Source organism: Podarcis cretensis (genome assembly GCF_951804945.1).
Source record: "Podarcis cretensis genome assembly, chromosome: 10".
Classification (NCBI taxonomy): Eukaryota; Metazoa; Chordata; class Lepidosauria; order Squamata; family Lacertidae; genus Podarcis; species Podarcis cretensis.
Window position 1 is genome coordinate 74,121,269 of NC_137179.1, and position 17,262 is coordinate 74,138,530.

Here is a 17,262-nt window from a genome sequence, read left to right on the forward strand (position 1 = left end):
TATCATTTCCCCGAAAATAAATATTGGAAATGCAAAGAGACCGAAGGTACATTCTTTCACCTTTGGTGGACATGCCCAAGGATTAAGACTTTCTGGGAGATGATCTATAATGAAATGAAAAAGGTATTTAAATATACCTTTCTGAAGAAACCAGAGGCCTTTCTCCTGGGCATGGTCGGCCAATTGGTGTCAAAGAAGGATAGAACTTTCTTTATGTATGCTACAACAGCAGCAAGAATACTTATTGCAAAGTACTGGAAGACACAAGATCTACCCACCCGGGAAGAATGGCAGATGAAGGTGATGGACTACATGGAACTGGCGGAAATGACTGGCAGAATCCGAGACCAGGGAGAAGAGTCGGTGGAGGAAGATTGGAAGAAATTTAAAGACTATTTACAGAAACATTGTAAAATTAATGAATGTTAGAAGGATGTTGGAATGAAGTTATGTGGTTTTAGCAGAAATGTTATAAGGGTTTAGGAAAAAATAGACTGTTAATTGGTGAAAGGAGGGAAAGTAAAGTTACATCGTATTGAGATAAATTACAGAACAAAAATTGGAAAAGATGGAAAGGATTTGCTGAAATAGTTAACCGAATTAGAATACAAAAAAGGGAGGTGTGAGGAGGTCAAGGAAACAAGCAAATGAAAGATAAGTTATGGGAAGATTAGTTGTGGTTTTTTTTCTTTTTTTTTCTTCTTTTTTCCTTATTGTGATGTGTTGTTTTGTTTTTATTTAATATGGTGTTTTTACTTTTGCTTTTTGTAACCCTTAAAATTTTTAACAAATATTATTTTTAAAAAAAACAAAAAACAAAGTGTTGGACCTAACATGACTTTGGACCTGCATACCAGAAGGAGTGTCTCCACCCCCATCGTTCAGCCCGGATGCTGAGGTCCAGCTCCAAGGGCCTTCTGGCGGTTCCCTCACTGCAAGAAGCGAAGTTACAGGGAACCACACAGAAGGCCTTCTCGGTAGTTGCACCCACTCTGTGGAATACCCTCCCATCAGAAGGAAATAAACAGCTATCTGACTTTTAGCCAAGTGTCTTGTTTAGCCTTTTGGAAGGCAGCGTGAGGGCTTTGGGGAGGGGTGCCAAATTTTTGCCCATCTCTGCCACCCCCACATGACAAGGCAGTGTGTGGTGCACGGGTTCTGTGTTGAAGTACTCTTGCAGCCCAATTGGTATGAAAAGTTGGGCCACCCAGGTTTGGGAGATTGTATTTTGGGGGGTGGATTGGGGCATCCTAATTTGTAGTCTTGAGTTGAAGGTTACCACCAGTGTGGGATGGTTGAGACAGGTAAGGAGAAAAGGCCACATACAGTGGTACCTCGTGTTACGAACTTAATCCGTTCCAGAGGTCGGTTCATAACAAGAAACTGCTCGTAATGAGGTGAGCTTTCACTAATGGCACCTCCCGCTGATGCCGTGCCACCAGAGTGCAACTTCCGTTCACATCCCAGGGCAAAGGTCAGAACAAGGGGCATCTACTTCCGGGTTAGTGAAGCGTGTAACCTGCAGCATTTGTAAGGGGGGAGCAGTATGTAACACGAGGTACCACTGCACATTTGACAGCTGTGACCTTTTCTGGGCCATCCATCCTTCAGTCATCACAACCCGGGTGACCATGTCAGCTTCCCTCCCACCTGGTGGTGCCTTTAGTGAACTCCAGATCCATCATTTGATAGTGAATTAGAGAGACCTTTGTGGATGAATTGGGGGCTAGATCACCCAAGCTGGAAATACCAGCGTAAGAAGGAGAATTCTTATGTGTCAAAACCATCTCTCACACCAGTAAGCCTGTGCACTGGGTGTGAAGGGCTGTTCCTGGAGGTAGGACAAAGTTCTGTGCCTGAGTTGACAGAGGTGGTCTCAAGTGCTGTGCTGTGCTGGACTGTCCCCTAGCACCCATCCTGGGGGACTTCAACATTCATGCAAAGCCAGGGCCATTTTGGGACTGAGAAAGCTCTAAATTCTCTGGTTTATAATCTCTACTGGGAGAGAGATGAGGAAGTGTTGCCCTGCTGATTCACTCTGATCTTTCAGCAGCTTTTGAGGCCTCTCTCACAGTGCCCTTCTGGAGTGTCTCTGAATTTAAGGTACGGTAATGCAGTGGTTCTTCTCCGACATGCAGAACTGTAACCACAGAGTGGCATTTCGGATCTCTTTTTCAGCCCTATGCAGGCTTCTATTCTGCCCCATAATATGGTTTAACATCTATACCAGGGATGAGCAGCATGTGGCCCTCCAGATGTTGTTGGACTACAACTCCCATCATCGCTAACCACTGGTCATGCTGGCTGATGCTGATGGAAGCTAGAGCTGAACAACATCTGGAGCACCACAGGTTTCCCATTCCTCATCTATATAAAGGCACTGAGAGTTGCTCAGTGGATATTCTGTCACAGAAATTATTACAGATTTATTTGGAATCAATCTTGTGCAAAATAAAGCAAAGTGAAAATGTTTTGCTGAGAGGCCTCACCCAAGAAAATATGTCCAAAAACAGCCCTGTGAGCTATCGTGGTGACTGGTTCTCATGCAAGGCTTTCAAATATGATTGCTGTTCTATAAATTCTTGCAAACGTACCTGTGTGTTTATTCTTATGGCACCAATAGAAGGAATTTCATAATAGTAACCTGAAATACAAAACATAAAACAGGCTTCTCACTGGGTGACACCAGCACTCTAGAATGCTGTTTCCACAAAATCAGTCAGGAACACCTACTGTTCTGATATTTCATTGCCTACTGAAAATGCTTCATTTCAACAAGTGATTTTAGGGCATTCATTTGATTCGGTGTCAGTGATATTTTGCTCCAATAAAGAGAAATAAGTGCACAATACCTTTGTTTTTGCAGGCCATCCACTGTATGGGTCCCTTGTCATAATTATGTTGACCAACAGAAAATGTAAATACACGGACCTAGGAAAATACAAAAAGAGGAGTTGAATAAGTTCATTAATACAAGAGACATTATTCTTTTTTAAAAAACAACAACATGTTGAATGCCAGATAATCACAACTGAATTTCACCAGTGAATTACCATGCTTTTCTCTCCTTCTATACTTTTATAATGTCCCAGAATGGCCACTGGGCACCATGACTCACATAACTGCTTTTTCCTTCATTTTCAATTAAAACAAGTGGTGACAAACTCCATAAATTGCTTTCATCCACAAATAATGTACTTTATTGAAACTGAAATTTAATCCTGATGAAACTGAGGTACTGTTAGTGGGTGAATCCCTAGACATATGAATCAGCCTGAAAAATTACTTTGGACAAGAATATTCATATTTCTCTAAACATATTGGTGAATGAACAAGGATTTTTACTACCTAATCAATTAACATTATTATTATTATTATTATGAAACCAATTAACATTATTTTGTAATAATTCTAGCTGCCAAAAAAGTTTTCATCTTTCACTCTTAATAGCTATTAACAATATTGTATACTGGCAAAAAAAAGTCACTACTTTTGACATTTGAAATGCGATTTTGTTCTGAATCTAATTATTGCCACCTAGTGGAAGAGCTGAGGATGTATCAGATAGTTTGTGTTTTCCCTAAGGAAAAAGCAAGGCTCATTGCTTAATTTGATTTTTTTACATGGATCAAATTAAATCATGTTAGGGTACCAATCAAGAGTATGCCCTTTTTTTACTGCCACATTCAAAGCAGTCTACTGGGAAAACTAACAGCAGAGCAGAGGTCTCCCTTGCATAAAGACTTTGAAGCTTATCTTATATTTCAAGAAAAACTAGTCTGTACTGTATATTTTTGCATTTGAAAGGTGAATCTGGCTGACCCTGCTAAAACTCAGGGATGTATTTGGGAAATGGTCAGTGGCATTGTTCACTCTTGCCAAAGGAAACACAGTGACTTTGGACATTACAGGAACATGGCGACAAGCTAGTACAGCACAACAAGTCAGTAAGGCACTCACTTTGTGTGCTCATCATTTACATCCTGAACTGCTTTCAGACATGCATTTCATTGAACCACTCAACTACATTCCAAAAATGAATGTCAATTATCCATTGCTATACTGTACACCCTTTTGCTGGGCTCAGAACTTTAGCCTTGATTGTTAAGTGAAAGTATTTAAGGGAAGGGTAACAGAAATGAAAATCAGGAAATATTTAGTGTATTTGCAAGTAAAAGAGAAAGAAAACTAAAGGTAGCTTTTTAAAGATGTAAAGTGGTGGTTCCAACTCCCCTCTCCCCTCTTAATCTTTGTCTCCAATATGTTCTACTGGTATCAATATCTGCCTTCTCCTTTCAGCTTCCTACCCTCATTACTGTTGAGTCCTGCAGCCACAAGCCTCTGATGGCAATTAAATGTTTTCTAAAGTTAAAAGGAGGAAGGAAAGTCCACAGAAAATCTTAATTTACCAGCAGGGCCCATTTACCAGATCTCTTCATCTTGGAAGTTCCTATCCTATCTACTATAATGACAGATACAGGCTGATTTTATAACGTACAAGTCTCAAAAATAATAAACATTTATGCAAATCCAAATCCAATTAATCGAAATTCAATCTTAAGCAAAAGGGGCGAAAACAACAGGAATATGATTTAATGAGATGTGAGGCATTCATTTTTACCACCAAAGCTTTCCATATTAATTTCAGCAGGGATAAACCAAGAATATGTAGCTGAAGGGAGATGGGAAGGGTTTCTCTCAATATTCTCTGTACTAGTTTGCTGAAGTGTCTTGCTGCACAACCAGTTTTTCAGAACCTATTCTGCTGGTTGTCTCTGTGCACAGATTACAATAAACTCTTTTCTCCAAAGAAGAATCTTTCCTGGTGCTTTTTGCTCTCTCTTCGGTACTGGGGACGCGGGCAAACGATTCCCTGGCAAGGACAAGGTTCAGGCTACATAGCCAGGTGTGTTAGCTTTCCAAGCTTGTATTTAAATGTCTAGGTCATACAATCCTCATAGTGAATGAGATCAGAATCACTAAACTTTTTTTTAAATTTAGATAATTGCTTCCTATCTGGAGATGTCCTTCCTATGTTCTTTTGTCTACGCTTTTCTTATACAACTCAAGAGATGGCCCTGATCCATAATGTTCCCAAGATATTCCAATTAATTGTTCTCTTCTACAGCCACTTCTTTAAAATAGGGGTTTATTCACCTGAAAATCCATTTGATGTGCAAAATGTACACTAAAAGCAAAAATCTTATACTTTCATACTCTGAACATAATGTACATTTTCTTTTATGCAACAGAAAAGAAAAGACTGTTTATCCGGAAATACTAGAATGGCATTTTTATGGCTTGGAACTGTCCACACTTATAATTAAATTTTCCTCTGTGCGAGTTTAGCTGCATCAAGTGCAGACAGCAGGTGTCAATAACAGGTAATTTGTCTAATACGAATACAGCTGAGGAAGAAATCCTGAATGCAGTCAAAAAGCAAGCATTTCCCTCCCCCCACCCCCTTGTCTCCACAATCAAATTTACTAGAAGACGGACTGCTAAATACTGAATTGAGAACCAAAATGAAAGAGCAGAGGCCCCCATGTTTGGGCCTTTCTAACCGTTGCCTCCCTTCCTACCCTGAGTTCCTCTGTATATCTTGGGGGACTGAAGGGAGAAAAGGGAAAAGGACACTATGTGCTTCTGCCTTCCTGCAAAAGCCCTGAAGACACGGCCATTTTCCCCAAGCCTCTGTGCAGGACAGAGGACTGGAGCAAACGGCTGGGTCTTCTTTCACTTATCCTTCGCCTTTTGTAGAAGGGTGTCCAGTTAGGCCCGTTTTCCCCAAACCTCAGCCGCTCATCCATCTGCTGACAATCACTGACGGGCAAGAGGCCAGGGTTTAATTCTGCATTGGCTGTGCAATGCTGCTCCCAACAAGGAACAAGATCCTGCATCCAAAGCAGCAGGATTTAATCTCTGCTCATCAGATGAGTAAGGGTCTTTTCATCGATATGCAAATCTGAAAATATTTAATAACAAGCATCTAGAAAACACACTGCACAGACCACTCGCTTAAGGCTGTCATCTATTCAAGTTTCTTGCCTGAGTACAGCCTGTGGAAGGAAAATCACATCTTAGCTGATGAAATATAGGCCATCCCTCTTTCAGGCCCACCTCCAAGAAATAAATACAGACCTTTTTAACATAAAAAACTACTTGACAATAACAAATGGGTTATTGCTGACCCTTGTGGAAAACCTTATTCCCCAACCAAAGGAGACAATAGCAACTGATGCACCCCAAGTGCATAAACCAGATGAACCTGTGAAGATGAGACAAGCAGCAACAACCAAGAAATTGCAAAAAAAATAGACCAAAAGCCAGAGAAAAGAAAACCAAAAACATTAAAACAACAAGGAAAATAAAGATAAGTCGACATAAACAATGGCAGAAATTATTTAATCTACTTCCATCGGACTCAAGCAAATCTGCTGCACGAGAAAAAAAAGAGATAGGTGGGAAGGGGAAAAAGAAGTCACCGCTACAGCTAACGGCTAAGGAGGCATCTCCGAACCGGAGTTTAGAACGGAGCGGAGTTTAGGATGGAAGCAACGTCCCAGAGCCCTGGTAATAGGTCATCCAGTGAACTTGATACTGGGGGAGAAGCGGTCCCTAACAATGAAGGCAGCAAACCGCTTAGCAAATTGGGAAATGGGGACGATGCAATGCCCAATTGCAATGACAACATTATACAAGATGGGCAAGCCTTTACTCAGGCAAGATGTTGGAACCTGATCTTAAATCCCCAAAAATTGGTATTTACAAACTTCCCAAAATCAAAGGGCTTTCTTACAGGGAAAGATCGAAGAATGAGCTCTTTGAACGTTCTGTATGATATATTGCCAGGAGCAGTAAAGCCAAACAATATTACTTCTGTAGATTGCTTGCATCAAGATGGCTGTTTTATGAGAGCAATGATCACATTTAGAGACCAGAACCTGGCCAAGTTTATTTACAGATCAAGATATATATTCTTAAAGGCCCAGATAAAAATTTTCAGATTTTTTGAAAACAAGGCACCTCCGAACCCTCTTCTGGAAGCTAAGCATGCTAACCCTAGTAAGGAGAAACAATCTCCCAAAACCCGGCCTGGTCTCCAGAAACAAGAGCCTCAAAAACCAAAAAGGAAAGAAGCTCACCTGCAAGACCTGCAATTTCAAGCGAACGAAGATGAGGACCCCTTTTCCGTGGAAGAAAATACCTTAATCAGGCAATTTTGCCAATTCCCATCTCTAATACAAAATGAAATATTAGAAAGATTAGATATGCTAAGAATTAAGCTGGCTGGGAGAGGTATAAATAAGGAAATCAATGTTGACGCCCATAAAAAGGACCAGACTTCCTTTAATTTGAACCCTATACATGAACAAAACCCGGCAACCTGTCGGCCACGTTACCTTCGGACAGTGGCTGAGATTAATCTACCTTCAATCAAGGAAGCCCAGCACACCGAAGAGAACACTACACCACCTTCAATAAGGAGAACCATCCCCAAGGTGAACTCACCAGGCTCTTGGGACAAGCTGAGGTACCTAGACGAGGCAGAATTAGGCCACAATCAGGTACCGGAAGAATACCTACGGAAAGAGATAACACACTTCAAAGGCCCGGTGACCACTAATGTCAGTACTCAACATTTACCAGCCGAAACTATAGAACCTTTGGCCAGTTTGCCATGCATGGAGAACAATGGGACAGCTCACAAAAGAGTAATCCCTAAAAGTTCCTTGGGAAATAATTGACAACGACCAGACCAGAGGCAAACACCAGCCGGTTCCCTATCTTCGCGGAAATTCGACATCATTAGAAATAAACAGGCTCAATCCTCACCCATAAATCAAGCAAAAGTAGTTCTTCCCTTGAAAGGCGCATCCAACCCACCTCAGAGCCTTAAAATTGTTTCCTGGAATGTTAATGGCTGGGCGACAAAGCAAATGGATCCTGAGGCAATAAACTTTATCTCTTCATTTGACATTGTGTGCCTCCAAGAGACCTGGTCCCAACAAAGTATCGCTCTCCCAAATTATTGTTCCTTTAACTCCTGTGCTTGCAAACTAGCCAACAGGGGTCGCCCTCAAGTTGGCCTCGCCTGTCTTATTTCAACCAGCTTATCCCTCACTATTTGCGAGGAACTTAAATCTTCCCCTTACTTTCTCACTATAAAGATCCACCTTCCAAAGACCAAAAGCCCATGGTTGATAACTACAGTATATCTGCCCCCAGCAACTAATGATTCCGACCGTAATGAAAGGTGGTCTGAACTTTCGTCTTGGCTTCATGATCTTCAAACAACTAACCCAGGACTTCCTCAAATCCTCTTAGGCGACTTTAACACAAGAATAGGTCCCAATGACGATGCTATATTATCTCCCGCAGCACGCCTGGATAATCCCCTGCAGCCCCCCTGGGGAAACAGATGCTCTCTTGATCCCATAACAAATGCGTCGGGGAGGCTGATGGCCCAATTGGCCATTGAAAACGATCTCTGCATCGCAAATGGCAACGTTACTCCCTTGTCCTCGCAGCAGTTAACGTGCATTTCTTCCCGGGGAGCCAGTGTTGTCGACTACATTCTATTGACGCCGGAGCTATTCTCAATCTCTACAAAAATGGAAGTGGCTGAATACTTTGGTGGCGACCACCTTCCATTGACTCTATTGTTAAACCTAATAGAGCCATTTTCAGTCCCCTCAAACTATAGTTCCACGGCACAAAGCTACCCTGTATACAAAACAAAGAAATGGACAAGCCTCAGTTCCTCTCTTGCTCTGGACATACAAAAATCATTTGATATGCCTGCAGTTCTCTCTGACTCAATTCTGCCCGCTGACCAATACCGGAAATTAATTGATGTTTTTTCAACAACTTTCATAACCATCACCTCGCCTACTCACCAACGCTTTTTCTCTGAATCACCGTGGTTTGACAAGGAATGTAAAGCCCTAAGGAGGCGAATTAGGAAAATGGTCAGAATCATCAAATTTTCCAACGACCCCCAAGCCCGTGCAGAGCTTTTAGATACTAAAAGGGCATACAGAAACATGATTCATTGCAAGAAACAGCAACACATCTTTGAGGCTTGGTCCACTCTTCGTTCGGCTGTAGAGAGGCATGACTCCCGCTCCTTCTGGCGCTTAGTTAGGCCTTCGGCACCATTCAATTCAGCTACCTTGATTTCCGCTGACGAATGGATTGCCTATTTTTCAGCCAGTTTCGCTTCTCCAAATCATCTTACAGATCACCTTCAATCCCCGTTGGACCTTTGTTCCTGTTCTCTTAGTCCCACCTCCTCAGTAATCTTCACCTCAACCCGCATCTTCAACATCATAATGTCCATGCGAAGGAATAAGGCCCCCGGCCCAGACATGGTCCCGTTGGACCTTTTCCTGACTGATCCTCACTGGTGGAGTGAACAGCTGACTCCTGTATTCACCGCTATCTCCTCCGCCTTAGACATCCCCGACTCCTGGAGAGAAGCTACAATAGTTCCGATTTTCAAAGGCGGCCAGCCAAACATCCCTAGGAAGTATCGCCCCATCAGCTTATTATCTATTTCGGGGAAAATATTTGCCGCTGTTTTACTGGAAGAACTTCTTTCATGGGTCCATGAGAGGAACATTTTACCGCCAGAACAGATTGGCTTCCGAAAGTCAGCATCAACCATGGACCACTGTCTAACTCTTTATCACCTTGCCAGTAAATACACTGCACCAAGGCAAGGCCACCTGTTTGCCGCTTTCATGGACTTGGAGGCCGCCTTTGATTCCATTCCTAGGCAGAGATTATGGTCCAAACTCGTCCATCTGATCCGCACCTCCTCTCCCTAATTATTTCCCTTCATTCAAACACCACAGCTCGTGTCCGATTTGGTCCCAACGGCTCCCTTACCGCTCCATTCCCAACGGCCAGGGGTGTCCGACAAGGTTGTCTCTTGGCCCCTTTACTGTTTAATCTCTATCTTCATGATGCTCTTTCCCCTTTGAAGCTAGCAACTAAGTACCCTCCTCATTTAGCAGGCCACCCCGTTGCTTCCCTTTTCTATGCAGATGATGCCGTCATCTTATCCAGAACAGCAGCGGACCTAGCAAATGCAGTTAATGCATTTATCGCCTATTGTAAGGCGGAAGCTCTTAATATTAATTATAAAAAATCGAAAGTTCCCGCAAACTCAAGCTGGAGCCGCTTAAGATCACAGGTGGCTACTTAGAAAAGGTAAAAGCCTTTAAATATCTAGGCTTAATATTTACCTATAATCTCTCCTGGACCACCCATCTACAATCTGCCTCTCTTGCTGCAACCACGACCTCTAATGCCATTGTCCGATTTTACCACCAGAAGGGCGGCAAACACCTTCCAGCAGCAATTCAAATATTTAATGCTAAAGTTGTCCCTAAATTACTATATGGCTGCGAAGTATGGACTACAGCAATATCAGGTAACTTGGATCGCCCACTTCACATGTTTTTGAGATCTCTTTCCGGTGTCCTGAGATGTGTCTCAGGTGCAGCTCTACGACTTGAGTTCGCCCAGCCCTCAATTGAAAAACGAGCATGGAGTCGAGCCATTTCCTATAGCTCCCACCTATTAGCATCGGATGCTCGAATTAGAGGTGGTTTCTCCAACCTGATCCTAAGAGATATTCATAATTCTCCTTGGAAAACTACAATTAATCTCAAATTCCGCTCTCTTCTCAATCTGACCCGCAAAACTGTTTTTAACTTAGAGTGTATTAGCCCGGCGGCCCTACCTTCAATCAAAAAGAAGTTACAGCAACTTGATTTCTCTAACACAGCTTCCCATGCAAGAGGGCCGTGTTCAGGCTTAGCCCTCCATACTGCTTTACAATTCCTTCGGAGGCTAAGCGAAGGGCCTTCACCTGTGCCCGTCTCAACTGTTTCCCTACAGCAGTTTTGTCGGGTCGCTATTCCAGAGCTCCCATCGCAAATAGAACATGCACCTGCAACGACACGGCTCTGGAGACTATGGAACATGTAATGCTCTTCTGTACCAACTGGACAGATGAAAGATCTCGGTTTCTAATTCCTCTTGTGAACAAGCTTCATCTCCCAATCCAGCCCTGGATAGTGTCCCTTCTTCTGCAGGATTCAGACTGTTGGATTACCGAGATGACAGCTAACTTCCTGCTTAGTGTGATGAAGAGGAAAGCGGCACCAACTTCTTCTTTAACACCACAGCCGTAGTCGATATGCCGCACAATCGAACCTGTTTTTGCATTCTCTGTCACTCGATGTTTTAAATCCCCTGTCACTTTTGTTATCCTCGTATTCGCCTTGGACGATATCTACCTTTACCTCCCCCCCTATTTTATGCTGTTATTTCTATGTATATTATGCTATGGCCACATGGCTAATGCAATAATAAAGTTGTTGTATAGGCCATCCTTCAACTTGATTTGATGCAGAATAGCTGAGATAGAATTTTCCAATAATAGTAACAACCCAATAGCCTACTCAGCCTAACTGTCAATGTTGTACAGTAATTAATAGCTTTCCATCAAAGCCCATCTTTCGAAGGCGAAGGGAGAAATTTTATACAGTATTCTGGGGGGGGGGGGGTTACAGTATTAAATACAACAGTAATAAATAGCATACATAGTTGGTAACTAGAAATCCTCCTCTCTTTTCCATTTGTTTATATTCAGAATAGAGATATAACGCAAAAAGCGGCATTTGTTCTTAAAAAAGAAGAAGAGAGAATTCATCTACTGGCAAAAACATGACCTTACCGGTTAAAAAGCAGTTCACATACCCTCCAACATGTTGAATACCCAAACTGGGATGTGCATCTTCCCATCTGTGTTCCCACGTGAGTCACGTGACCTGTGCAAGATCACAGAGCCCAAACGATGCACTTTTCGGGGCTATGTTTTCACGGCACCCCAGATGCTGGGATGCTGTGGAAGGTCGCAACCCCGAAAAACTTGGTGCGAAATCGTGCAAGTTCACGGTTACCAGAAGGCCCATCGTGCTCTCACAGGAAAAAATGGGATGTCCCAGCTTTTCTGGGACACTTGCGGGGTATGAGTTCAGCTTGGGATTTGTGGGTGGGGGGTGTAACTACTTATTTTCTATCTATCTTTCAAATAAATGGTTTTACTGAAGCAATTTCCAGATTCAACTGGAGGAAGGTCTTTTCTATTCCTACCTAAAGCATGTTAATGAAAATGCAAAGGAAACCCATGCTTACACAGTATTTCAACACAAAGTTCTCACATTTAATAAAAGTGTATACCAAAGAAAACTCAGCAAGCATGAGAAGCAAAGACTGTTCATAGAGATGCTCCTCTGAGCTACATTTAGTCTGTGATCACATACACGCTCACCTGGGCGTAACTCCCACTGAACTCAAGGGAATTTGCCTCTGAATACACTTCTACAGGAATGCAGTGTCAATTAGGCTCACAGATTATGCTCTTCAGAAGTTGCCTCCACACATTACAGGAATGCATGGAGGGGGCAAAGGGATGGGTCATTAATAGTGGCTGCATGTGCTGGATGCATCCACAATGACCTTGTCCCTGCCAGCTTCACTGTTCTAGATCACAGTGCATTGGGTCGAAGCTCTGGAGGAGGAACCTTTGCACTTTCAAGTGAGATTCCTGATTGCATGGAGGAACTGAACACATGTAGATCCCCTCTTCAAATCTCCTGAACCCACAAAGATCTGAAGGTGAAGCCAGTGGGAACAGGGGTGGTGGGCCAGCACAAACAGCCCCCTTCCCCGTTGACACGTTCATAGAATGTACAGAGCGCAATATTGGATGGAGAAGGGCTTCAATGTTCTGAGAATATGTAGTTCTATCATTCAAAAAGAAAATAAACATAATCCTCGTTATAAATCCATAATGGCCCCTTAGGCACTTTTTCTGAGGCATGTTTCTAAGTGGGGAAATAGCTTTCGTTCCAACACCAATGCTAAATTAAAGTTTTCTCTCTGCTTCTTTCATTAATCCATTTGCACCACCTGTGATCTCAACCTGTTAATCCAGGAATGGCACATGGAGAAAAATAAAAGCATCAAACAGCCCTTGTCAGTGTCAAATAGAAGACAGTGAAATGGCATTTTCTAGAACAAATATGACAGATAGAATTGCTCTTCGACTAAAGTATATCCAAATTTTATTAGCTGTCTTGCCTTTATATAATATCTGGCATATCTACTAATGAAGATGGCAATGCCAAATACCTCTCCTGATAGGGCTCAGAAGCCTTACAAGTTCTGTGGCGAGCCAAGTGCCCATCTTTATAGGGTGGTTCAAAGCTTTGTTAACCACATTTTAAAAAGTAAGGAAACAATTTTCATTTGCTGCTTAACAGTACAAACAATGGTTGCTGGTAAATAATGACAGGACAGCAGTTTTTTAGACATCAGTGTAGATCATGGATTCATGAACTATTCTTGCCCTATCAAAATAATAGTAAACACACATTTAAAAAAAAAATCATGTGTGGTCCTTGCATATCTGTGTGTATTTTCCCTTCCCACACAATGTTTGAGATATAGCTCAATAGTTTAGCAACACTAGCTGGCTCTCGTGCTCCCTCTCAGGGAGCTGCAGATGCAGGTACCATAAACTATGGCTTATGCAACCAAACTAGGATTAGAAACAATGGTTTGCTACTGACTTGCTTAGACAAACATTAAACTAACAAGTGAGTCCCAGTTCAGATAAAACAAGAAACTGTTCAGTTTAAAACAGAAATTGATTCTTCCAGTCTCCTTGTGGCCAGACTGGAAGGGAGAACTCAACCCAAGGCTCATTTCATGTGGCACTAAACTATGTCTTTGTTTTGCATTCAAACACAGCAGTTGTTTTCCATGTTTATTCCTTCAAAGGAATCAATCCAGTTCACTTCTATGGAGAAGAAAGTAGCTACTGTCAGAATCATTAAAGAATACAATAAACTGAAACACTTTATTATGGTGAGTATTCAAGAAAACGTAAGCATTTTTCATGTATTACTTCATGATAGAGATACAAAATGAAGCACCAAAATGGGTGGGTCTTGTAAGAAATGGAAATTACAAAACCAGTTTGAAAAATCAGCAAATATTTATTTAAGCGCAAAAAAATGTGCATCTTTAATTATTGTACCTTTATTTGTGCTTAGATTGGTTAAACGAACTGGCACTGCCCCACAATGTTTTTGGTACTTAAATGGTAAATGCGCATGGATTCTAGCACCCTTCAACAGCCATTATATTCATCCAAAAGCCTCTGTCCATTTCTGTGGGGGGAAAACACTGCACCCCACAATCAGACACAGGTTTCTTCTTTGATACCTATCTTAGGTTTCCCTTATGTTCAAATTATTTGAGCGAAGCAATCAGGATTTATAAATTTGACTCAGAACATTAAAAATGTTTGTAAAAATGCTATCTCATGTGTTGGATTAATCAGTTTTGCAGACTGCCAAATAATCCCAATTCATACTAGTGGACCAATTTCAGCTAATGGGGCTTTATGAAGAGGAAAGCTTAATCAATCTGTGTCATTCACCAGATGCCATGACATTACATGCACAACAAGCCATTAATTAAATAAATGTATGCATGAGAAGCAGGCAATTATTCTTATGAGTAAATGCGTTTCTGCAAAGTGATAGACAAATTAGGTGAATTTTAAATTCAATTACAATGTACACTTTTTGAGTGGCTCGCCTGACATTCTTCAAGACGGCTGGCCTTCTTAACAATCAGTGACCCAGGATTTTATTATAATTACAGTCTCTGACCAGTAAAGTTTTGACAGGCAGAGCCCCTCTTCCCTTTCTACATTCAGCTTAACTCCACTCCTAGGGCGGAGGAAATCCAGTAACCAACAAGAACTTGGAAGAAGGGCTTCAGAGAAGGGAAAACGGAAAAGACTTACTTCCCCACCCTCTAGTTCTTAACAGACTCCATGGTCACAGCAGGGCAGGCAAGGAATACCAAGGAGCGCCTATTGTCTACAAACCCCCCATCTCTTTTAGTCGCAGCAGCAGATGTGAGTAGTAGGGAAGGACTATTCTCCCCACAGTAATTGCAAACAAGATTGTTCAGTCTAGACGCAATGGTGGAGTGCTTTTGAGCTGTGAACCTGCACTTTGGATTCACAAATTCTAATATAAATGTAAGTGAACTCCCCTCCCCCTATTACATCTAAAATCAAATTAACACACTATACTTATTGTTATTCACCTTTCCCCTTGTTCTTGCAGCTCTTCCAATATCTCAGAATAAGTTAATAATCCAATTTTTCTACAAAGTGGCTGTTTTACTTGTTTCCATCCCTCCATAGACTATGAGCAACTTTTGGAGAGGATTTTGGGGTTCTCCAAAGTGTGTTGCTTGACAAACCTGTCCTGGAAACTGGCTCTAAGGTCCCGACTTCTTCTTTGTCCTAATACTTCTGTCAATTCCCATCCTGCTCTAACATTAGTAGATCCATTTACTTCTTCAGGGAAAAAGTCTACTTTTTTCTGAGAGCCATTTTTTGGGGTGAAGGATTTGAGCTATTGATCTTGACATGCTATCTGTAATTCTTTTGGCTCATGTTTGTGGATGCTAAATGTGAAGGATTACTCCTAGTTTGAGACCATTATCTTTGCCCAATTACATAAGAACCTTTTCTATTTGACTAGATGTCATGCTATGTCATTTTTGGTTCAAAGAATAACCTCTCAGGAAATGTCTTCGGGTGAAACTGAATCTCTTGCACATATGTTTTTTTTACTGCAATTTTTATAAGTACAAGATAATGCTTGCTGTTTCCCTTAATAAGGACACTTCCTGGGAGATTCAATAAATTGCTGCTTTCTTTTTTTTCTTGATGGGGTTAATGCCAGTGGATAAACATTTTTATTAAAGCTCAGCCTACAATGTTTGATACACAGAGTTGTTGTTTTAAAATAGATCTGTAGAATATATTTTCCTTTGACCTATCCTTCATTTGGCATATATTATGGTCTGTTGACTAATAAATCTGGATTGATGATGACACTACACTTCCACTAAGCACCCTGGGGTTGGTTTGGGAGATAACCTCCCTTACCTTGGCCACACAATGATGTCTTTGACATGCTACAGATACAACAAGGAAACTGACAGCAGGCAGGGGGTGCACATATATTTAGCATGGTAAATGCATTGCAAAGATAAAGTGCATTGCAAATGATTTCAGAGAATCATTACTTAACTCTTTTTGCATACTAATGTCTAACGGAACTAAAAAAAAACAAAACAGTTTTGATCCCTAGCTCCACAGTTAGACTAGGGCTCCAACTGAACCTCAGCTGCTGACTAAATCAGCATTTCCCAAAGTGGGTGATACCATCCCTTGGGGGTGCTGGGACAATCCTGGGGGCAGTAGGAGCCTCTGGCGCAATTGGGAGGCGTTGAATGAAAATAAGGGAGTGGTGGAAGTGTAAAGCAAAAAGAGAAGAAATTTCTGAAAAGCTGTTTGTACTTGTTTTATCTGCTGTGTGGTGATGCTGACCGCAATGTTGGGCACTGTTGTGGGACAGCAACAAGGCTTCCCCTGGATCTGGTGGTTGTGCTGGAGGCAAGAGGTTTTCCTGGGCTTGGGGAAACCCTTTTCGGATTCACCCAGGCCCAGGAAGTGGATCACAGCTTGCCTGCCTATTTACAACATCTTTCTTTATGATGTTGTAGGATGTAGGTGGAAATATAAAAGAATGCAAATTTGTCTCTGTTTTTGCTCACTTACAGAAGGTAGATTTCCGGGGGGGGGGGCTGAGTATTTTATTTTTTTAAGGGGGTGGTAGCTGCAAACCTCTGGACTAAACCAAGGACTAAACTAATCCAAACCTTGGCTGCCAATCAATGGGGATTTATAGAGTGGAGGGCCCTCAGCGCATCTGCAGCCTTGCTGTGTTTGGCAGCTGGGAGAGAAGCCAGGATGGTCACAGGCCTTTGTGCACACTAAATTGTTCTTCTCAGCTGAAGAAGGTAGGCAACCCATATGTGTCAGCAGGGGTGTCGACTTGCCCCCAACACTGAGGGGGGGCAGTATCATGTGACATGTCCCGCCCCACCTTGCACAATAGTGCTCTCCCAGTGGCAGCAGGGGATGGGGAGCGCAGAGGGTGATCTTCACTCTCCACACTGCCCAGCGCCCCCTGCTCACCAAGCGGCAGCAGGGGACTCAGCCCCCTCCTCACAAATATTGAGGGGGCCGAAGCCCCTTCCGCCCCCCTACAGCTGGTGCCCCCGTGTGCCAGACCTTTCTGTTTG

The 17,262-nt window shown here is 42.2% G+C and overlaps 1 protein-coding gene across 5 annotated transcripts in view; it reads right to left on the reverse strand.

Annotated features, from left to right (window-relative positions):
* CACNA2D1 (calcium voltage-gated channel auxiliary subunit alpha2delta 1) overlaps positions 1-17,262 on the reverse strand; it is a 404,289-nt gene that overhangs the window by 71,730 nt on the left and 315,297 nt on the right. For all 5 annotated transcript variants that reach the window (XM_079993561.1, XM_079993559.1, XM_079993562.1 and 2 more), the window contains exons 13-14: positions 2,853-2,931; positions 2,595-2,644 (exon numbers count right to left, since the gene is read on the reverse strand). In XM_079993561.1, coding sequence (XP_079849687.1) covers positions 2,595-2,644; positions 2,853-2,931 — 129 coding nt within the window. The remainder of the gene's footprint in view (positions 1-2,594; positions 2,645-2,852; positions 2,932-17,262) is intronic.